We start from the raw sequence: 24157 nt of genomic DNA, 5'->3' as shown, positions 1-24157 counted from the left end.
TTCTCTGTAGAACTTCTCCACCATTGATCTTATAACAACCGCTTACCAACTAGTAGGTCTCTACAAGTTGGTAAGGGGTATATTACTTTTCCAAGTAATATACCCCTTACCCCTTACCAAAAGGGGTATATTACCAAGTAATATACCCCTTTTCCAAGTAATATACCCCTTTAATCCAAGTATATTACTGTGTATCCTTCTCTTCTGTCCAAGGAAGCAGTCACTTTATTGTAATAAGTAAGTAGATTACTAAAACATGACCTCCCTTTAGCAAATCCATGCTGTCCATCAAAGATTATACCATTGTTGTCAACCCAACTCTGGATCCTAGTTCTCACAAGCTTCTCCAACAACTTAACCACAACACCTGACACACAGATAGGCCTATAGTTTGCTGCTTGAATTCGATCACTTCCTTTATGAAGTGGCACAATCTTGCCCTCCTTCCACTCTTTAGGAACTTGACCAAGTGCAAGACTCGTATTAAAAAAATATGTCAAGGCAGGTGTCAACTGTCTGGCACATTCCTTCAGAAAATGCAGTGATATATTTATTATCAAGTCCCACAACCTTATTTACATCTAGTTTATCAACTCCCCAAACACCTCTTGCTCACTTACAGTCAGTCTCTCCTCCCCATCATCAACTGCTCTCAATCTCTCCATGAAGTCACATTCACAAGACTGAAAGATCTTTATGAACTGCTCATTAAGTATCTCCACCACACATTCTGCAACAGCTGTCTTTATACCATTTCCTCCAATCAATGTCATCCTTCCATAATCATTCTTTCTTTTGCTGGCTACATATCGAAAGAACTCCCTAGGATTCTTTTTGGCTTCATTAGCTAACTGCTGTTCATACCTCTCTTTAGCTACTCTCACCAACCAAGTCACCCTCCTTGCCTGGTCTTTGTAGACCTCATGAAATTGGTTACTTCCACTTCTCTTATGCTGCCTCTACAATGCCCTTTTTTTCTGTATCGCATGCTTAATCTCTTATAATTAGTGATAGCTTTGGGCCAGCTATCTCTGATTGGCTACTAGTGGAGACTGAACTGCCCACTCAGTCTCCAAACGTTAGATAGGGCTATAAAACGGCCTCGCCTACTCCCTATACGAGAACAAAAAGGCGTTAGCTAATTTTTTTTTTTTTAATAATAATAGTAATATCACTTATTCATTTTATATCCACTCTATTTTTTTCTACTTAACTTCAGTATACATTTAGATATTTCTGCTGTATATTATTCCATAATCATTTGTCCACATCAACCCAAGCAGCACTAATTTCCTTTAAACTCAATTACTTACAGCATTCTGCTGCTCCAACTTTCCTGCATTTTCTTACTCAGCTATTTTAGCCATATTTTTTCCTTTCAAACTGGCTGACCACCACCATCCAGATGAATACCTCATTGTTACATTCACTGACAGGAGGAAGATTTGTCAATTCAATCATAAAGTCTGATGCTTTTCAAAAAAATTAGAGAATATGCTTATAATCATATTTATGTAAATTTAACCAACTTACAATCAACCAGTGGCGGCCCGTGAAGCTTTAAGTGGGGGTACTGCCTATACAAAATAATTTTAAAAAATTATTTTTTTCCTAACCAGTAACCAATTTATTAATAAATAAATCTACAGATTTATTTATTAATAAATTGGTTACTAATAAATAAATAAATCTACAGATTTATTTATTAATAAATTGGTTACTAATTAGGAAAAAAAGAATTTTTTTAAATTATTTTGTATAGGCAGCACCCCCAATTAAAGCTTCACAGGCCACCACTGCAATCAACACTAATAAATTTTGCAGTCAGGTAAAACTGAGAACAAAGTTTATTTAGAAATACAGTGATCTGTCATTTATTTGGCTATCATATAACAAGGATCTCAGTTTACTAGTCTTTCACTTGATTAGTATACCATGTTAATTCTTTATTAGCTCTTTATAACCATACATTAATTTAACTGGCTTGCAATAAAGTTTTTTCCCCACGCAATATGACAAGATACCTGAAAGATCACTGCAGTTACAAGTATAATGTGAAGAAGGTAACCTGCCTTTTTTGTAGGTTAGCATTTTCCTTTTCAATATAACTCAAGTCTAAAGAGGGATGTTTCTGCTTTATGTCCTGCAATCTGGAGTCAAGCATTTTTAAATCAGAGTGATGGCTTTCTACTTCACATTGTAATGTCTGAAACACAAAAAAGTATAGACATAACTCAACCTTTATAATCTTATATTTTAATAATGCACTTAACCTACCAAAACTGATAGTTTACACATAGTTAAATAAATATTCAGATTTTAGTAATGCACAATTTTAGTGGTTAGTTATTCATTTTTTCTTTTTTTTACCGTATAACAAAACAGTGTTAGCATGCTGTAGAGATACTTGTGGTTTATAGAAACATTCCCATTAAAAATATATCTGGAATTGAAACACTCAGAAACCAAGCAAGTATATAAAATTAATTCAATAATTATGATATCAAACTACACAGAACTTGTATAGTTAAAAATCATATTGCTATATATTTGATAAGATCTTCTCATATTTGCTAAATATTTGCTATATTTGCTAAAGGGAGGTCATGCTTTAGTAATCTACTTACTTATTACAATAAAGTGACTGCTTCCTTGGACAGAGGAGAAGGATACAGTAATATACTTGGATTTTGCGAAGGCTTTTGATAGAGTATCTCATTTTAAGAGGAACCTGTGCATAGTAAATTAATTAATAAAGAAACACATGAAAAACCACTGTGATATCTTTAATTAGTAAAAGAACAAATATTTCGTACTAAAATTAATAGTACATCTTCAGTGTCTGTTACAGTAATAGGAATGGAATACAAGCAAAATGTTCGGTGGAAAACCTATTAAAATACAATTGTTACCACGTGCTAGGAAATAATAGAAATTAACAAATTTAATCCATTAAGATAAATGGTTTTTTACATAAGATAAAAGTCTTCCAGATCTTTGAGAGAGAGAGACAGTCATTTCTATTTAAATTCGGTCAGTGCAAGATAGATTCACAACTTTCTTTGCATAAGCGTTCATATTTGAATCTGCATCTATAAAGGAGAACAGCTTTATCCCACTGGACACTATCAGTAGAGTCAATACTGTGCTGCACCAGACCAGACTTCAGAGGTTTATTATAATTAATATAATATTGATGTTCTTTTATTCTTTTTTCCAAAGAACGGCCAGTTTGTCCAAAATAAGAGACATCACATTTGCAAGGTATTTGGTAAATGCCAGAAGAAATTTTGTTGATAGGAATATATGTTTGAATCAATTGATACTTTTTCAGAATTCCATTAACTTTTTAATGATGGAAAGTTCTTGTTGTAAGATTATTGGGGAAGAGCAAACTTTATGAGCTCTATGAATTAGAGATTTAAGAATGCCAAATTTTTGAGACATTTAGTGCGCAGATTTTTTTTGTGAATGTATCTGCCAGTAAATGTCGGTTTTCGAAAGACACTTGTAGATAAGGTACCAGAAGATGTTCTAGTAAGGAGGATGTCCAAAAATGGTCAAGTACCAAAGTTTTCTTTTTCCATAGTGAATTGGATGTGTGGGTGAAGGTTATTTATCCATTGTAGAAAAGTGGAAAGTTCATCTTTAGTGTGTGGCCAAGCAGCAAAAACATCATCAACGTAACGGTACCAAAGAGATGGTTGAGGATGAATGGATGAGAACATAGTATCTTCAAATTGTTTCAAATAGTAGTTTGTCAAAGGTGGAGACAGAGTGCTACCCATGGCAGTAAGTTCAATTTGTTTGTAAATTTTGTTTTTCCAACTAAAATCACCTGAGTGGATGACATATTCGAATATCCTTGCGATATCTGGAGGGTAATATTCCTATTCCGTACATTCCAGGAATCTCAGAACTTATAGGTAGAATTCTGAAAAAGTATCAATTAATTCCAAAACATATTCCAATCAACAAAATTTCTTCTTTATTAACTTCTACAAAGGATAAACTGTCTTCTCTATCTTTGGCTGGTGTTTACCAAATACCATGCGAATGCGATGTATCTTATTTTGGACAAACTGGCCGTTCTTTGGAAAAAAGAATAAAATGACATCAATATTATACTGATTACAACAAACCTTTGAAGTATGGTCTGGTGCAGCACAGTATTGACTCTACTCATAGTGTCCAGTGGGATAAAGCTGTTCTCCATTACAGATGCAGATTCAAATATGAATGCTTACTCAAAGAAAGTTGTGAAACTATCTTACACCAACCAAATTTAAATAGAAATCACTGTCCGTCTCTCAAAGATCTGGGAGACTTTTATCTTATGTAAAAAACATTTATCTTAATAGATTAAATTTGTTAATATCTATTATTTCCTAGCACGCGGTAACAATTGTATTTTAATAGGTGATCCACCGAAGATTTTGCTTGTATTCCATTCCTATTACTGTAAACGACACTGAAGATGTACTATTAATTTTAGTACGAAATATTTGTTCTTGTAATAATTAAAGATATCACAGTGGTTTCTTTATGTGTTTCTTTATTAATTAAGAGTACTTCATGATAAGTTGACAGCTAAACTAGAGCAGATGGGGTTGGATATTAGATTAGTGCATTGGATTGGAGACTGGCTATCTGATAGGTATCAACAAGTTGTGTATGGGGGAGCGATATCCAGGAAAAGGAAAGTCACTAGTGGAGGGCCTGAGGGGTCTCTTTTAGGGCCATTACTGTTCAACTCATATATTAATGATATTGGTGAAGATTTGGATGGAGATATTCAGTTGCTTGCAGATGATGCAAAGTTGGGACGAAGCATGAAGAGTAGTGATGAAGTTGTGGCCTTACAAGAAGACTTGAATAAATTGAGTGATTGAGCATGGAAATGGGGATGTGAGTTCAATGTTGCAAAATGTAAGGTTTCAACAAGTTGTGTATTGGGGAGCAATATCCAAGAAAAGGAAATTCACTAGTGGAGGGCCTGAGGGGTCTGTTTTAAAGCCATTACTGTTCAACTCATATATTAATGATATTGGTGAAGATTTGGATGGAGATATTCAGTTGTTTGCAGATGATGCAAAGTTGTGACGAAACATGAAGAGTAGTGAAGAAGTTGTGGCCTTACAAGAAGACTTGAATAAATTGAGTGATTGAGCACGGAAATGGGGATGTGAGTTCAATGTTGCAAAATGTAAGGTTTTAAAATTTGGAAACAAAGATGGAATGCAGAATTTATCCTTGGTGAGGATATACAGGGTGTTCGGGATAAATTTGACAGTTTCGTAAGGAAAAAGAAAATCTTCTTTGTATCTATTAAATTTAATGAATTGACAAAAAACATTACAGGCAGAGTTAATTACAATACTATCAACAAGATTTACTCAAAATAACCACCATTAGCATCGATCACAGCTTCAATCCTGCTTCGGAACCTCGAACAAGCTGATGCTACAGTCTCCCTGGGAAGGGCGGCAAAAACTGTTTTAATTTTATCCATTAACTGGGCTTTGGTATTACTGGAAGTGCGATTGGTGTCTTTTTCAACTGCGCCCCATACAAAATAATCCATGGGGTTAAGGTCTGGGGAGTTTGGAGGCCAAACATTTGGACTGGTGAAGTCGTAGAAATTTTCAGACAACCATTTTTGACTTTTCCCAGAGGTGTGGCAAGGGGCCGAATCCTGCTGCCATACATACGGCCTACCATTGGCTACCCTTGTTATCCAGGGCTTGACTACAGTGTTTAGCAACTCCACGTAGCCATCTGAAGTCAACCTGAGGCCCTCTTGGAAAAAATGCGGAGGCATCACATTGCCTTCAAAGGATACACATCCGAAAACCATCACAGTTTGGGGAAATTTAGTCTGCATTACACGAGGAATGTCCTTTGTACTGTATGCAAGCCATCTGTTATTCTGCGTGTTGTGTTTTTGATCCTGGCAAAAGTTTTTCTCATCGGAAAAGAACCAGATTGTTTGTGGTTCCGCAGGATGTTTCACTTTGCTTAGAAGTTTCTTCGCGTTTATCAAACGTTTTTCACGGGCCTTTTCTGTAAGCAGCTGACCTTTGCGGTGCTTGTATGAGTAGTAGCGGAGGTCTTCATTGAGTGCAAGCTTCATAGTAGAGGCTGCAACATTCATTTCACGTGACAAAGCCCGAATTCCAATGCCAGGGATCTTCAACACCTGTTCCTGCAGATTTGCGAGGAATTCTGCTGTACGAACGCAATCAGATCGTCTGCTAGGGATCTTTCTTCTTGCTACATCCTCGTAGTCACCATTGCAAGTCTCTAGTTCATGCCTGATTGTTTTTACTGTATTCAGGGAGCATTGGGCAGCAGTCGAAATATCCTTATTTTGATGGCCGGCACGAATCATCATGATACAAGTTATTCTCTTCCATGATTCAGGTGGGTTCCAGCTATCCATCCTTTCTGACATCTTGTATATGAATGAAGAAGGGTCCAACCTTTTAAATGAAGAGAAGTGTGTGTTAATACATGTAACTTACGGAAAAATATAATTAATTATAAATATGTCAAATTTATCCCGAACACCCTGTATTGTTGGAGGTGGAGGAAATAAGAGATCTGGGGATGATAGTGGATAAGGATTGGGCTCTAAAATTTAAGGGACACATAGCCAAAATTGTGAAGACAACACAAAGGCTTCTGGGAATGATGTTGAGGACACTGACATATAGAAGTAGGGAGATTCTTGTTCCATTGTATAAGGCTTTGATTAGGCCACATATGGACTATTGTGCCCAGATTTGGTCACCTGGTTTTAAGGGGGTGAAGAGATGTTGGAAATGGTCCAAAGGCAACTGACTAATGTAATTTCTGACCTCTGGAATGTCGAGGATGAGGAAAGATTGAGAAGATGTAATTTGCAGAGGCTGGTGGACAGGAGGAAGAGGGGGAGATATGATAGACTTACAAGTTGGTAAGGGGTTGTTATAGGATCAATGCTGGAGAAGTTCTACAGAAAATAGTGGGAGATCAGGGGAGAACCAGAGCTCATCCCTGGAAACTGCATAAAGAGGGTGTGAGTAGGGAAGTGAGAGGCAGGTTTTTTTCGTGTAGAGTTGTAAATGATCAGAATGCCTTACCTGAGAGTATGGTGTCTGCAAGAAGTTTGAGTGTGTTTAAGACACAGTATGATGAGTTGTGTGTGTGATAAAAGGACCTCCCAGTTGAGTCTTGTAGTAGTAATAATAATAGTAATATAGTAATAATAATAATAATAATATTAATGCTTTTTTTTGCTGATAATAATAATAATAATAATAACAATAATAATTTTAAAATTTTTTTTTTTAAAATTACATTGCATACATTTGTTATAGTTATTACATACATTTGATTTCATATGATACATACTTTTTTTTTTTTTTTTTATATCTTGGATGAGAAGTAATCTCTTAGCTTTGATCCTCGAAGCTTATATGTAAGCTTTACTGAGGATGACACCAGTTGGTTATTATTTATTGGTTTGTTTGCTGTGTTGGGAAGCTACAAAAATCTATGATTGAGAAAATCACGCAGGCGCACGCACACACACGCACACACGCACGCACGATCACACAATAACTTGGATTTTATTGATGCATCGCTGAACTGGAAGCATGAATGAATATATTGTGTTTCATTAAGTTTGTATGATATTTTGGGTGCGTGTTTCTTGTTCATAGTATGACCTTAGAGCTCTTTTCAGGCTATTGTAGTTTGTAAGGTTTCTGTATTCAAAAGGTAATTTGTTTATCATGTCTGGGATGTAGAAGTTTCGTGTAACCTTTCCATAGTGATTATTGTATTTATATATGATATAATTAGTTGTCTGAGGTCATGTTATGCGATATGTGTTTCTGACTGTCCTGTAGTTGGCATCGAAATAATGTTTTAGCAAAGCTGCATAGTGACATAAATGTTTTGCTGTCAGTATTTTGTGTTTTGATATTGCAGTGTATATAAAGTCATTTTTGTCTCTTTGTTCCCAAAAGATCAGTTTTATCATTTTGTAATGTAACGACATTAATCTATTTAGTTTGTAAGGTGCGCCGAAAGCATACGTTGTTATGGCATATCTTAGTATATTTTGGCATAGTGCTTTGTATATTTATGTTTTTAGACATGTGGGAACTATGTCTTTTAATCTGTAGAGTTTGCAAGTTATTCTTCGGAGTTTGATATGTAGATGGTTTATGTGGCAATTCCAGTTCATATCTGCATTGAAGTAAATTCTAAGGTATCGTATTGTTTCAATCTGAGTGACTGTAGTGGTTTCGCTGTTCTGTGTGGTTTTATGTTGGAGAGTGGATGGTCGATGGTTATATATTATAAGAAGTGGATATGAATGGGGAAGTGAGTGGTATGAGTATAGAAAATGAGAGAACGGGTGTGCAAGAGGAGCAGGGAAACGGGGAGGCTCAGGGGTTCACAGTGCGAGAAAGGTGGATGCTCCAAGAGGATGTGAGAGCATGTGTAGGCAGGAAAGGAATGGGATGACCAGGGATCAAGAAGAAACAGTTGAAATTGAAAAGGGTTCTAAAATGAAGAAGCAGAAAGGGAAATGGCCCCGGTCTAGCATGGAGAGATCACATCAAGTGAGTGGTATCAGTGGAACTAGCTGCAGATCCAGAAATGAGCGGTTGTGTTTGTATACCAATGCTAGAAGTATAAGAAACAAGGCAGATGAAATGGTTGCACTAATTGCATCTGCTCACCCAAAGATTGTCAGAATAAGTGAGACATGGTTGGAAGAGGATGACATCCTGACAGGAATAGAGATGGAAAGGTATGATGTGTTTCGTGAGGATAGAAGGGATAAAAAGAGAGGGGGAGTGCTATTGATGATAGTGAAAGAGTTATGTCCATGCAAAGTAGAGATGCAAGATGGAAATAGTGCCAGTAGTTTTGAGGCAGTATGGTGTGAGATAGAGGTGAATGGAATCAAATACTTGGTGGGATGTTGTTATAGACCAGGTAATGTGGATGGTGGTGATAGGGAAATGTAGTGAAATTAGCCAAGCAAATAAGAAAAGGATGATCATTATGGATGATTTTAATTATGGCAATATAGACTGGAATGATGAGATAGCAACTGGAAGTAAAGAAAATGAGTTTCTTGAGTTTTTGAGGGATAACTACCTCAGACAGTATGTAACAGAGGCACACGAGGATTAAGGGTCTTGGATTTGGTCATCACCATCAGAGGATGTAATTATAAATGTGGTGTCAAATCATCCACCAATTGGCGAGAGTGACCATGAGGTGATTACCTGGGTGGTTGCCAGCAGTGCGAGGACCCCTGTGAGAAAAGGGTATATGTGGAACTACAAGGGGGCTGATTATGAAGAGCTCAGGAGACAGCTTTCAGGTGTAGCATGGAATGAGGAGTTAGCTGGAAAAGAGATCAATGCAGCTTGGGGGATTTTCAAAAACTATCTAGCAGATGCAATGTCTAAATGTATTCCAAGGGTGAGAAGGTTAAATAAGGCAGGTGTGAGATGGATGAATAAAGAGATCAAGCATGCGATACAGAGAAAAAGGGCATTGTGGAGGCAGCATAAGAGAGTGGAAATAACCAATTTCATGAGGTCTACAAAGACCAGGCAAGGAGGGTGACATGGTTGGTGAGAGTAGCTAAAGAGAGGTATGAACAGCAGTTAGCTAATGATGCCAAAAAGAATCCTAGGGAGTTCTTTCGATATGTAGCCAGCAAAAGAAAGAATGATTATGTAAGGATGACATTGATTGGAGGAAATGGTATAAAGACAGCTGTTGCAGAATGTGTGGTGGAGATACTTAATGAGCAGTTCATAAAGATCTTTCAATCTTGTGAATCTGACTTCATGAAGAGATTGAGAGCAGTTGATGATGGGGAAGAGAGACTGACTGTAAGTGAGCAAGAGGTGTTTGGGGAGTTGAGTAAACTAGATATAAATAAGGCTGTGGGACTTGATAATATATTACAACGTATTCAGAAAGAATGTGCCAGGGAGTTCACACCTGCCTTGACATATTTTTTTAATATGAGTCTTGCACTGGGTCAAGTTCCTAAGAAGTGGAAGGAGGGCAAGATTGTGCCACTTCATAAAGGAGGTGATCGAACTCAAATATCAAACTATAGGCCTATCTGTGTGTCAGGTGTTGTGGTTAAGTTGTTGGAGAAGCTTGTGAGAATTAGATTCCAGAGTTGGCTAGACAACAATGGTATAATCTTTGATGGACAGCATGGATTTGCTAAAGGGAGGTCGTGTTTTAGTAATCTACTTACTTATTACAATAAAGTGACTGCTTCCTTGGACAGAGGAGGATACACAGTAATATACTTGGATTTCGCAAAATCTTTTGATAGAGTACCTCATGATAAGTTGACAGTCAAACTAGAAGGATTTTAACTCAAAGGAATTTTCCCATTATATGGCAAGCAAGAAAAAGAATAATTATGGGGGGTTGACACCAGTGAATAGTCATGGCAGCAGAATAACAGTTGCAAAGGATATAGAGGAATTACTGAATGAGCACTTTTTCAGTGTATATCCCACTGGTGTAAATGATGCAGTGCAATATATGGAAGGGAGACAAATATTAGGAGAATTAGAAGTGAAAGAAACAGAGGTGTATCATATGTTGGTTAGGCTAGATGTTAATAAGGATGTGGGAATAGATGACATATCACAACATATTCTTAAGGAATGTGCAAAACAGTTAGCTATGCCCTTGACCTAGTTAACTAATGAAAGCCTTGCAGTGGGAAGGGTTCCTAAGGAGTGGTACAAAGGCAAAATATTACCACTCCACCAGCATGCTTCTAAGACAGCAGTTTCCATTTATACAAATTAAACAACATTGGCCCAAGCACAGAGCCCTGAGGCACACCACTGGTCACCTGCCTCATTCTGGACTCGGCTCCTCCATACACCACCTTATGGTATCTCTCCCTGAGCCATTCTCCTATCCATATCACCAATTTAATATCCATTCCCATCTGCTCCAATTTGCGTAACAGTGTTCTATGGGGTATCCTGTCAAAAGCCTTAGCAAAATCCAGAAGTACCACTGTGTAGCCAGTTCCTTTGTCCAACTCGGATGTTATTCTATTATGAATAGTTAATAGATTGCTAAGGCAGGATCTACCTTTAACAAAACCATGTTGGCCTCTATAGAGTATCATATCCTGATCCACCCATTCTTGAATTTTGTCTTTAACCAACTTTTCCAATACTTTTACCACAACTCCTGAGATGGTGATTGGTCTGTAATTCAATACCGCAGTTTTAGAGCCACCCTTATGCAAATGAACCACTTTGCCTAACTTCCACTCCCTAGGGACCATACCAGAGTTCAAACTTAAATTAAATATCCAGGTAAGAGGGGTTGACAATTCATTTGCACATTCACGCAATACCCGAGCTGATATTCCATCTAAGCCTACCGCAGTGTTTGCATTTAAGTTTTGCAATATATTTAATACATCTGATTCTTTAGCTTCAATTCTCACATTAGGTATTGCTATAGGTATAGAGATATCCTCACTTGGGTGATAGACTTTTGAAAAGTGATCACTCAGTAACTCAACTATTACATCTGATTTTGTCACCTCAATACCATCAGCACCCACTAAGGTTATCCTTCCGAAGTCATTCTTCCTCATACTTGCCACATAGCGGAAGAACTCTTTGGGATTACCCTTGATCTCTTTGGCTAAGGTCTTCTCATAATCTGATTTAGCTTTTCTTACTATGCTGGTAACCTTCCTAGCTTGAGCCTTGTATTGCTCATGGGTGTCCTGATCGCCTTTCTCCTTGTAAATTCTCCATAACATTTTCTTTTTTTGCAGTTCAAGCTTGATACTACTGCTCATCCCTCTAATGCCTGCCTTGTTTGACCTCCTGACCATGGGGACACAATCTGATATTGATTTCCTCAGATACCCGCTGATTTTATCCCAAGCACTGCTAACATCTTTCCCTTGCAATATGTTCTGCCATGGGATGGCTGCAAGCTCACTCCGAAGCTTGTTATAATTGCCTAACCTGTAGTTCCGTACATACCCCTTCTTAATAGAAAAATCCACAGATTTTGCAACCTCCCAAGTCAATACCACATGATCGCTTTCACCAACTGGAGGTAACGAGGACATCTTACTTATGCATATAACCTCTGAACCAATAACCAGGTCCAACACTCTCACACCATGTGTCCCTTCAGTTACGTACTGTTTCAAGTAACTATCTCGTAGAAGATGTATGAACTCCATTTCCTTTTTGCTACATGATATTTCCTCCTTCCAATTGATATCACCATAATTAAAATCCCCCATAATAATCAGTAAGCCTTCACTCATTGCACTAAGTTGCTGATGCATGAATTCAATATCTCCCCCCGTACTCCCTGGCCTATAGCAGCATCCAACTGTATATTTGGTTGCGTTGGTCACTATTTCGCACCAGACTGCCTCAAATGAACTCTCATTCACATGTCTATCATCATGATATACTACTTTCTTTGGCTGCAACACATCAGCTATCATCAACAGTACTCCTCCTCCTGTTCTATCTTCTCTATCCTCCCTGAAAATACTGTACCCGTCACATTCAATTCCAGTGACCACATCTTCTGCTGACAGCCAAGTTTCACTAATGCCTACAACTTTTGGTGAGATTTCACTGACTAATGCCAAAAATTCTTCTCTCTTATTTCGAATGCTTCTAGCATTGGTATACAAAAATTGCAGATTCCCTCTAGATCTTGTACCGGCTTTAGAACTGATATATAAGTCACTAACTACGGTAGTCCTATGCCGATTTTTATCCCCTCTCTTATGCAATTTATTCTGCCTATAAGGATCAATAAATACACAATCAGTGCTAAAGTTTCTCTCTCTTACACTCAACCTTTTCAATATTAGTTTCCCTGCCCAATAACTTCAACCTGTTCAGAAAACAATAACTTCTTCAATCGCTTATGTCCTTCCATGTTTAGATGCAGTCCATCTCTAGCATACAACTGCCTTTTTCCTTCAAACACACTCCAAACATCAACAAACTCCAGACCTCTTTTTCTGCACATTCTTGCAATCATATCGTTCATTATCATTGCTCGTCTACTTAACTCGTAATTGTCAAAACGAGGCAGCACACACACTATTCTCCCATTGACACTTTTCCTCTTCACAATATCTAATAATGTTCTTAAATCTTTTCCTACCCGATTTATACTACCTCTCAAGTCATTCGTACCCACCATAACTATCATCTTGTCTGCTTCATGCCCTCTCTTTATTGCTAAAGCCACTCTTTCTATTGTCCTATCAGCCAAGCACTCCTCATGCATACCACTCTCCATACCCTTAATCATAGTATCACCATATATTTTACCACTCTTAACTACATTCAAGTCCACACTCATGGACTCATTCTCTACACTATTCAGCATGACTCTCCCAACTTCATTACTCAACTCTCTATTACTTACCGCCCCACTCTCACTACATCTCATTTCTTCTAGGCCACTTGTGGTTTTATTATGTTGACTCGCAATCACTCCCATACTATTTATTACTGAATCATTCACCAAAGACTCACCCATATGTAATCCTGTTCTAGTTACTTCAGCTAAAGTAATCTCTATAGTCCTAATTTCTCTGTTTAACACATTAAACTCAGCTTTAACTTCCAGTATCTCCTTACCGATCACTTCCTCATGAAGAAGATGAAGGTCATTTTTCATTTTCATAAACTCCCGCCGAAGTTCTTCCGCTACGGTCCCGATGTCAGCTTCCATTCCTAAACGCTCATTTTGCCAGACTGATTGATGGACATAGCATTCTTTTTGATAGTCAACATGGATATGTAAAGGGTAGACTCTGTTTTAGTAATTTCCTTGCATTTACTGATTGGGTAACAGGTGTGTTAGGTAAGGTAGAATCATATGCAGTGATATTCTTGGACTTTGTAAAAGTGTTTGATAAATTACCACATAATATGTTGGTGTACAAGCTTCAGAGGATGGGAATAGATAGTATATTGGTTAGATGTATTGGAGATTGGCTCTCTGAACAATACCAGCAGGTTGTGTATGAACGAGTAGTGTCTCAGAAAAGGAGGATAACCAGTGGGATGCCAAAGGTGTTTTTGCCCCCCCCCCCCCCGCACCCGTTCTTTATCTTGTTTGTAAATGATATATCATGTGGACTGATTGGAGTTTTCAGTTATTTGCTGACAATGCAAAGTTGGAAAGAATTATAAGTAGCACTGCTGATGTTAATTCCCTTCAGGAAGATTTGAATAGACTTTTTACTTGGACAAAGGAGTGAGGTTGTATAGTTTTAATATAAGATCCAAAGAAAATCCTAGGGAATTTTTTTAGATATGTGGCCAGTAGGAGGAGAAATGAATGTGGAAGAATGATATTGTGGGATAAAAATGGGAATAGAGTGACTGATGCAGAGGACATAGTAGAATTGTTCAATGAACACTTTTATATGCTGGCAATCCTTTTATATGCTTATAAATTATTCAACTTTTTTTTTAATTATTACAATCTGTAAAAGTTGAATTTTGTTTTAAACGAGAGAGCAGCTATAAAGACATGCATATGATTAGTGCAGTATTAACAAAAGATTGCACGACCCAAAGACAAAAGCAAACGACAAATGTTGAGTTGAAATGCTAATTCTCTTTAATCGAATTCCATAACATCTGAAACTGTCATAACAACTTTCACTATTAGTTTTAATACATTCACAACAGGGTGTCATTTATCATTCCAATGGAACTTTTCATTACCAACTGGCTCAACTCACACAAAGTTTCAACCCTTGGTTGATTTTTACTGCTGCTTGTTTGCATTTGGGGTAGCAGGGGAACTCACACAAGAATGATATGGCATGTTTCAATTCGTGGTAGAATTTTATTTGAAGTTAGCCTTTCAAATTTCAAATGCAATAAAACAAACATTTTTGAAAAATTGGACAATACTTTTTAGTTAGATACTGTGTTTCCGTGCAACATATGGTTTTGCTTGAGTCTATACAGCATAGTTTCTGTTAAAGGGGACATGTGATTCATTAGTTAGCATCGTTTTTATTTCAGCTGTCTCTAATTGCACTATTTGTTGAGAATTACACAGACTGCAAAAGCCTGCGTACAGTACCTTATTCAGGGATACAATAAAACTAAATTTGATACTCATAACTACTTGTGCGATACGGGCAGACACAAATTTAACAAAGATAAAATTTGATTTTTAAGTCCCGTGGTGAAAAATATATGAAAAAAATAAAAAATAAAGGGTTACTAGAAATTTTAGACCGTGTTATATCGAATCTGCATTGAACAAGGGTTAATACAATTTGTCGACCATGTTATATCGAAACCGTGTCGTATAAGTACCACGTTATACAAGGGTTACCTATATTATTATTATTACGTGACACCTCCAAGGAGTCAAAGACTCATTATTCAGCCTTTTGTCCTTCTAATACATTGACACACTGATATTGTTATGTATTTCTTTGTCAGTTCTCATGCAGCATTTATTTCCTTACTGCTCAACTTCTCATTCCATCTTATAGCTCCAAGCTGTCTCCTAAGCTTGTCATAATTACCAGCCTTATAATTCCACATTATACCCTTTCCTCATAAGAGTCTCTATATGACTAGCCACAAAACAGGTGATTATTTCATGATCTAGACAACTATTTAATAATGTTGCTAGTCAGTAATCATCAGTATTGTTGATCAAAATTGGAAAAAAAAAAGTCTTTCTGACTAGTTTCTCAAAAGGTCAGATATCCCAGATGTTTAATCAGCAGAAAAATCCCACATCGCATGTCTAAGAGGCATAACTGTGGTCCTAAGATAGTTTATCAGGAATGAGATACTGTCATCTGAGAAAGATTGAATGGACAAACAGAACTTCCTGTTTGCAGCAATTGACTGAAGGTTGTTCCTGATGCCATATATCACCAAACTATGCACAGGGAATTGAAGAGGATCGATATTAGCAGCTGCATGCCTACACAGAAACACTGTATTAAATAAAATTTACTAATTCAGTGACCAGAATGTGTATGAAGAAAAGTTGAGAAGATGCAATTTACAGAGTATAGCAGATAGGAGGATGAGGGGTTATATGATAGAGACATATAAGTTGGTAAGGGGATCTTATCAGATTAATGTTAGGAGGTTTTTCATAGAATGGTGGAAGAAAAAGAGGTCACCCCTGGAAGTTGTATAAGGATGGTGTGAGCAAAGGAGTGAAAAACAGGTTTTTTTTTGCATGGAGTAGTGAATGATTGAAATGTGTTGACTGCACGGAATGTGAATGTATTTAAGGCACAGTCACATAAGTTATTGAAAAAAAAAATCTATATTACCTTGCAAGATTCAAACCGCTGAAGAATAGCCTCATCATCTCCAGATGTTTCTTCACATTTTGAAAGTGCTTCCCTTGTTTTCCTAAGCCATTCACCAAATTTCTCTTGTTCCTTTCTTAAATCATCCTCTTCTTGCAAAACAGATCCAAGTGCAGTACTGATTTGATTAGCCAAATGAGCTGCCTCATCAAAATGTGACTGAATGACTGAGTGTAAAGAAGACATTGCAGGAATTTCTCGCATATCATTTAGCTTTTTTAGTGATGATATTTTGGACTGCAATTCATTGAAGATATCCTGCTGTGCACTTAAATTAATCTATAAAAAGAACACATGTTTTTATTTACAATTTCAAACATGATAATAAATGAATATATAGATAAAAAAATAAATATAAATACAATACGCAAACATTGATATTACAAGACCTACAGTAACAATAATATTAACAAAATTAAAGGAAGAACAACTTAGATAATCTGGGAGAAATTAATTTCTAGTTTTGATTTCTAGATTTATATACAAAACATGTAAAATATTAAGATTTATATTCATTAAGCTTTTTTTTATATTTAATTCAAATTAAGCAATGTGTCATAAGGTTATTATAATTATAATAATGATTATTATTATTACTTTTATTATTTTACTTGGTCTCCTCTGCCATTTAATTTGTATATCAATGACATAGGAAATGATATGACAGGAAATATTCATGTTTTTGCTGATGATGCTTATCTGGGAAGACCAATGGTAAATGAAGGTAAGGTATATACCATGCATGATACACTTTGGGAAGAGATCAGAAGCTGTATACTACATTGGGATTGAACTGCAGGAAACTGTCGAGGCCAGGGATGTGGGTGATTGGGGAGTGATTAGAGGGGGGGGAGGGTGATTGTGGATAGGAAGTTGAAGTTTAGAGGGCATATTAAAAGGGTAGCAAAAACAACACATCAGATTATGTTTTGCTGAAGAACATGCTAACAAGCAGGGACAGAGAGGTTATTGTCCCTTATATAAGACTTTAATAAGGCCACATCTGTACTAGTGCATACGTATCTGAACTTTAGATTCTATGGGATGAAGAAGTTAGGAGAGAATCCAGAGGTGAGTGACAAAGATTATGGCAGGTCTGTGGAATGCTTCCTATCAGAATAGATTGAGAGTCTGAAGGCTTTAAAAATTAGCTGATAGATGAAAAACAAGAGATATCATAGAAGCATTTAAGTAATTAAAGGGATTTTATAGAATTGACACTGAAGACTTTTTTTAGTACATGGCAAGAAAGGAGAAAACAAGAGGTCATCAGTTGAAGTTGTGTAAGAGTGTAGTTAGAAAGGGTGTCAGAAAACTAGAATTTTTGCTTAGATGGTGGTGAATGGGTGCAATGGGTAGCCACAGGTGATTGTGGGTGCTTCATCAGTGAATAAGTTTAAGGACCAGGTGAGTGACAGATATTGTGTGATTGATGGTTAGTGTGTGAATAATGGATTTCCCATGATGAGTCTTCTGACTCCATGGAGATAACTGTATAATAATAATAATAATGTATACTATTATTATTACGAGTATGTCAATGGAATCAGTAGACTCATCGCGGGAGACCCAAACCATTAAAACAATATCTATCATACCTCTTCTTGAATTCATTTACAGATGAAGAACTCACAACTGAGTCAGGCAATGCATTCCACCAACTCACCACTCCAAGCAAAAAATCTAGTTCTCACACCCTTGTTAACCACACTTTTCCTTAATTTCCAGGGATGACCTCTTGTTCTTCCATCACTATCACACAGCTGAAATATTACCCCTGCATTAATCTTATAAAAACCTTTTAGTAATTAAAACGTTTATATCATATCTCCTCTTCTCTGCCTATCAACCAACCTCTGCAATCTACAAGCTCTCAATCTCTCAATGCAGGGAGCATTTTTTACATCACTCACCAACTTAGTCACTCTCCTCTGAACCCTCTCCACAACCTTCTTATCTCCAAGGAATCCAGGTGACCAAACTTGAGCACAGTAATCCAAATGTGGAAGTATCAAAGTCCTTATAAAGGGGAATAATAACCTCTTTATCTCAGGATGTTAATGTGTTCTTCAATAACCAAGTAATCTTAAGTGAAATCTTGGACACCTTAGCAATGTGCACCTCTGAACTTCATCTCCCTATTCACCAACACCTCCAAGTCCCTAGCCTCATCAATCTCTTGGAGTACTGTTCCATCAATGTGGTACACAGCTGGTAATCTTTTAATCCCAAAATGCATAACTTAACACTTTTCCATATTGAACTGACATCCATTACCTTTTGCCCATTTTACCAGATTATTTAAATCATCCTGCAAATTCTTAACACCAACTTGATTTTTTATTGCGCTACTCAACTTTGCATCATCAGCAAACAATGAATATCTCCCTTCAAGCAATTTCCTATATCCGCGATGAGTCTTCGGACTCCTTGGAGGTGTCACGAATAATAATAATAATAATATCATTTACGCAAATTAAACAATACCGGCCAAAGCACAGGGTCCTGAGGCACACCATTGATCACCTGCCTCATCCTGGAGTAAGTCCCTCCATACACTACTTCCTGGTGTCTCTCCATGAGCATTTCACTTATCCATATCACCAGTTTAGTATTCATCCCCATCTGATCTAATTTGCACAGGACAGGATACCCCATGGAATATCATTCAAAAGGATCACTGTATAGCCATTTCCCTTGTCCAACTCAGATGTGATTCTATTATAAAAAGTTAATAAATTGCTAAGGCAGGATCGACTTTTAACAAAACCATGTTGGCCCTTATAGAGTATCGTATTCTGATCCACCAATTCTTGAATTCTGTCCTTAATCAACTTTTCCAATACTTTTACCACCACCGAGATGGTGATCAGTCTGTAATTAACTATCGCAGTCTTAGAGCCACCTTTATGCAAAGGAATCACTTTGCCTTTCTTCCACTCCCTAAGGACCATACCAGAATTCAAACGTAAGTTAAATAACCAGGTAAGAGGTGTTTGACAATTCCTTTGCACATTCAAGCAACACCCGAGCTGATATTCCATCTAAACCTACAGCAGTGTTCGCATTTAAATTTTGCAATATACTAAGTACCTCTGATTTATTAACTTCAATTCTCACATTAGTTATTGTTACAGGTACAGAGATATCTTCACCTGGGTGATAGAATTTTGAAAAGTGATCACTCAGTAACTCTACTATTACATCTGAATTGGTCACCTCAATACCATCACCACCTACTAAGCTCATCCTTCCAAAGACATTCTTCCTTTTACTTGCAACATAGCAGAAAAATTCTTTGGGATTGCCCTTGATCTCTTTGGCTAAGGTCTTCTCATAATCTGATTTAGCTTTTCTTACTATGCTGGTAACCTTCCTAGCTTGAGCCTTGTACTACTCATAGGTGTACTGATTGCCTTTCTCCTTGTAAACTCTCCATAACATTTTATTTTTTTTCAGATCAAGCCTGATACTACTACTCTTCCATATGATGCCTACCTTGTTTGCATTCCTGAACATGGGAATACATTCTGATATTGTCTTCCCCAGATACCCACTGATTTTATCCCATGCACTGCAAACATATTGCAGGTAAATGAAGTTACCTGCAATATGTTCTGGCATGGGGTGGCTGTACGCTCACTCCGAACTTGTTATAATTACCTAACCAGTAGTTCCATATAAACCCCTTCTTAAGAGAGAAACCCACAAATTTTTCAACCTCCCAAATCAATACCACATGATTGCTCTCACCAATTGGAGGTAACGAGGACACCTTACTTATGCATATGTCCTCTAAACGTATGACCAGATTCAACCTTCTCACATCATGAGTCCCTTCGGTTATGTGCTGTTTCAAGTAATTATTATTATTATTATTATTATTCAGGCCCCTATGGAGTCAAAAGACTCATTGTGGGAGGTCCTTCCTAGGAAACACAAAGTCTATCATACAATTCCTTAAACTCATTGACCGTTCTCGCTCTCACCACTCTATCAGGCAATGCATTCCATGGTTCAACCACCCTCCATGCAAAGAAACCACTCCTCACCATCTTACTCACAGTTTCCTTTTCGTAACTTCCAGGGATGGCCCCTTGTCATCACTCTTTCCTGCTATTCAACAAGGCGAAAGAACTCCCCAGTGTCAACCCTGAAACCACCTCTCAACAGTTTAAAAGTCTCAATCATATCACCTCACCTTCTTCTATCCACCATACTCTTGCAATCCACATTCCCTCAACTGATCCTCATAACTAACATTGTACAGTCCTGAAACCATCATTGTTATCTGCCTTTGTATACCTTTTCCACAGTTGATTTATCCCCTTCAAATCCTGGGGATCAAAACTGAAAACAATAGTCTAAGTGTGGTCTGATCAGGGTCTTATACAATGGAATGATAACTCTTTTATCTCTGCAGTCAGATTCCTTCTCATTATTGCAGCAATCCTCTGTGTTACCTTCATCACCTTTGCAATATGTCCACTGAATTTCATGTTTCTATCAATCATCAACCCCCAGATCTCTTGTCTCCCCCTACTTCTTGCAGTATAGCTCTTCAAACAGAGTATGCGGTGCCCCATCGATGTGTCTCAAACCTCAAGACCTTACACTTTGATGCATTAAACCGATATTCCCAATCATTTGTCCATATGTCTAGCTTATTCAAATCCTCTTGCAGGGCCACCACATCTGTACGATTACTAATAACCCTTCCTAGCTTCATATCATCTGCAAACAACTGAATATCCCCCCTGCAATTCGCTGACAATGTCATTGATATAAAGGTTAAAAAAAAATACAGGTCCCAGTAGTGCACCCTGTTGGACCACAATTGTAACCTTCTACTTCCTTGATATTACCCCACAATACACAACTTGTTGTGTCCTGAATAAACTAAGAAAGAAGATTTAACACGAATTATTCAAGAACAACTTTATTTAAGCATAGGCGGAGAATGTGGTGTGTTGGCTTTATACCGAAAAGGTAATTTTTCGTATATAACACTAAATTAGGAGTAAGAAATTGTATAACAAATGAAAGAAAATTGTAAGACCTAACCTATTGTACATAAGGGTCAGATAAAGAAATTAAATAAAGTGTTAAAATTATTTAAGAACCCATTTCAAGTGTTATAAGGTAGCAAAACCTGTAAGCCAGAGTCCAAGGGTCACCTTTTAACCGCCCAGTGTTATGTATACTGGGGGGGGGGAGTTATGAGAAAGAGAAACCAGAGCGCTTTCCAAGAAAAACACAACAAGCGCATGTGCGATGTAACAGAGGGAGCTGGACGCCATGACGTAAACCCCCGTGACTGTGTTGGTGGGCATCGCTATAGCCGAGAAACACCAAGAAGAAAAAGAAAACAAAAGGGTCAAGCAACCCCCACTCGAGGCTTTTTTGGTTCCGGTTTCCTGATCGCTCAGACGTTGGTCCAGTCCGCACCTATGGAGAAGTCCCAGGTGATCGTGGGAGGTATGAGGCATCTGTCATAGCGTACCAAGTAGGGCTAGCTTTTTCCTTGGACTAGGATAGCTGTGTTATGTCGTGCGACAGAAGAACCAAGTAGATGCCGTCCATTCTGGCTAAGCTCCTGAGCCATACCATCCTTCCCATGGAGAATTAGGCCATACAGTTTGTAGTAGGTGACCAGACGAATAGCAGACTGAGAAGAAGCCTTGATGTTCTAGACAAGGCAAGAAGAAAGGAACGAGTGTCATTCCAGTGACGGTAACGTAGACTCTTGTGATATATTTTTCAGTTGAGGAATTATGTGCTTTCTAAGGAACAATTTTGTGTAGTGGACTTATTTTATGGAACTTTAGGAACTGTCTACAACTTGGCATAGGCCCATTTTGATTGAGAACAGTCTGCCTAGAAAGGCCATGTTTATTCTGTATGAATTAGTAGTAATGTGTTAAATAATATAACTAGTGACCACGTGAATGTAGAAAGTGTGATAAGTGTTAATGAGATAATGTTAAGTTGCAAGGTGGTCCAAGTAAGTTTGTTCATGTATTTTGTTTAGTAGTATTGAACCAAAGATCTTACTTGAGAATGATTCAGATTACTTAGTAGTAATGCTTACTTGTATAATTTCTTTTATTAATAAATATGTTTCTTAATACCTGCCTGTTCTGATTTAGTATATGAATTCAAACAGCCACTCATAAAATTACTATCAGGAAGAACCCACGTGTATGATTAAACAAAGCAGACCACGACTGCATGTAAGAATTTAGTGAACAGAAATTAGATTTTATTATAGTTTAATTATTGTGTATCATTCTGAGAGAGCCATCCTGGATAATCTCATCTCATCTCATCTATCCTCGGTATTGGCTGGCACAGTTAAAATATAAATTTGTCGATGCTTATCGGGTGGACTGTCTCAGAAGATGTGTTAATGGTCACGTCCCATACAAGGACAAAGCCCTAAACATTAAGTAACCTACACGTGGTTAAACTATAGAGAGGCCAAAGAACAGCTTGTTTAAAAAGGGGAGAGATTAAAGTAAAAGAAATGAAATAAGTATAGAATAAAGTTTAAAAGGGAAAGATATATGAGAATGAAAGATTAAATTAAATAAGAAGTAAAGATAAAATAAATAAGAAGAAGAAGTTATAACAAATGGCACAGTTCATAGGATTTATTTAGATAGATATAATTAAACACGATATAACAAACTCTCTGATACCACCTATCAGACAGCCAATCCTGAATCCCGTTGACTTACCCAATATCAGAACCCATGTGCTGCAACTTAACTATCAGCTTATCATGTGGCACCCTGTCAAATGCCTTTGTAAAATCAAAAAAAATAGCAGTATATGCCTTTCCCTCATTAACTGCTCTTGTCACTTTATTATAAAAGGCAAACATACTACTAAAGCAAGAGCTCCCCTTAACAAATCTATGTTGATTCATACAGATAACATTACCCTCATCTGCCCAATGCTGTATATGGTCCCCAACTAATTTCTCCAAGATCTTAACAACTACTGATAACACACAAAAAATGGCCTATAATTAGATACTTCCAGTCTGCTACTGCCATTATGCAATGGCCTATCTTACCTTCCTTCCATTCCCTGGGTACCTTTCTCATAGCCACACTTTCAATGAAAAGCCAGGTCAATGGAGCTGTCAGTTCTTTAGCACATTCTCTCAAAACTCGTGGTGAAATACCATCCAATCCCACAGCTTTACTGACAACCAGAGTACTCAGTATTTGGAACACACTATCCTCTTGCACCTCTAAAACCGAAACCTGCCATATCCACTATGTGCTCTGCATCAGTCACTCTATTCCCATTTTTATCCCACAATGTCATTCTTTCACAATCATTTCTCCTCCTACTGGCCACATAGCTAAAAAATACCCTAGGATTTTCTTTGGATCTTAGTGCTGATCTCTTCTCATATTCATGTTTTGCCTTCCTCACCATACTAGTCGCTCTCCTAGCCTAGTGTTATATTCTTCATGTATCTGCTTTCCACCTCTCTCCTTATATCTCTTCCATAATCTCTTTTTCACCTGCAGTTCCTGTTTGATATTGTTTGTCATCCACTTTACACCAAATTGTGTCTGCTTCTTTGCTTGTGGAATACAGCTTACTATTGCTGCTAAGATATATTCCTTCACTCATATTTGTAGATTTAGGGACTCAAAAACACACGTGTTGAACAGATTATTTTATTAATTACAAATAAAA

General features: G+C 37.3%; 1 protein-coding gene across 1 annotated transcript in view; it reads right to left on the bottom strand.

Moving 5' to 3' along the window:
- The window catches only part of LOC150102416 (muscle-specific protein 300 kDa-like), a 1203500-nt gene that overhangs the window by 1083450 nt on the left and 95893 nt on the right, over positions 1–24157 (bottom strand). Inside the window, exons 5-6 of the mRNA XM_090399574.1 lie at positions 16400–16717; positions 2073–2206 (exon numbers count right to left, since the gene is read on the bottom strand). Of these exons, the coding sequence (XP_090255700.1) occupies positions 2073–2206; positions 16400–16717 (452 nt within the window). The remainder of the gene's footprint in view (positions 1–2072; positions 2207–16399; positions 16718–24157) is intronic.

This window comes from Typopeltis vanoorti, chromosome 10, assembly GCF_054136105.1.
Source record: "Typopeltis vanoorti isolate ZY-2024b chromosome 10, IOZ_Tvanoo_1.0, whole genome shotgun sequence".
NCBI lineage: Eukaryota > Metazoa > Arthropoda > Arachnida > Uropygi > Thelyphonidae > Typopeltis > Typopeltis vanoorti.
The sequence above is the reverse complement of the archived record's forward strand: the minus strand, read 5'-3'. Positions and strand labels throughout refer to the sequence as shown.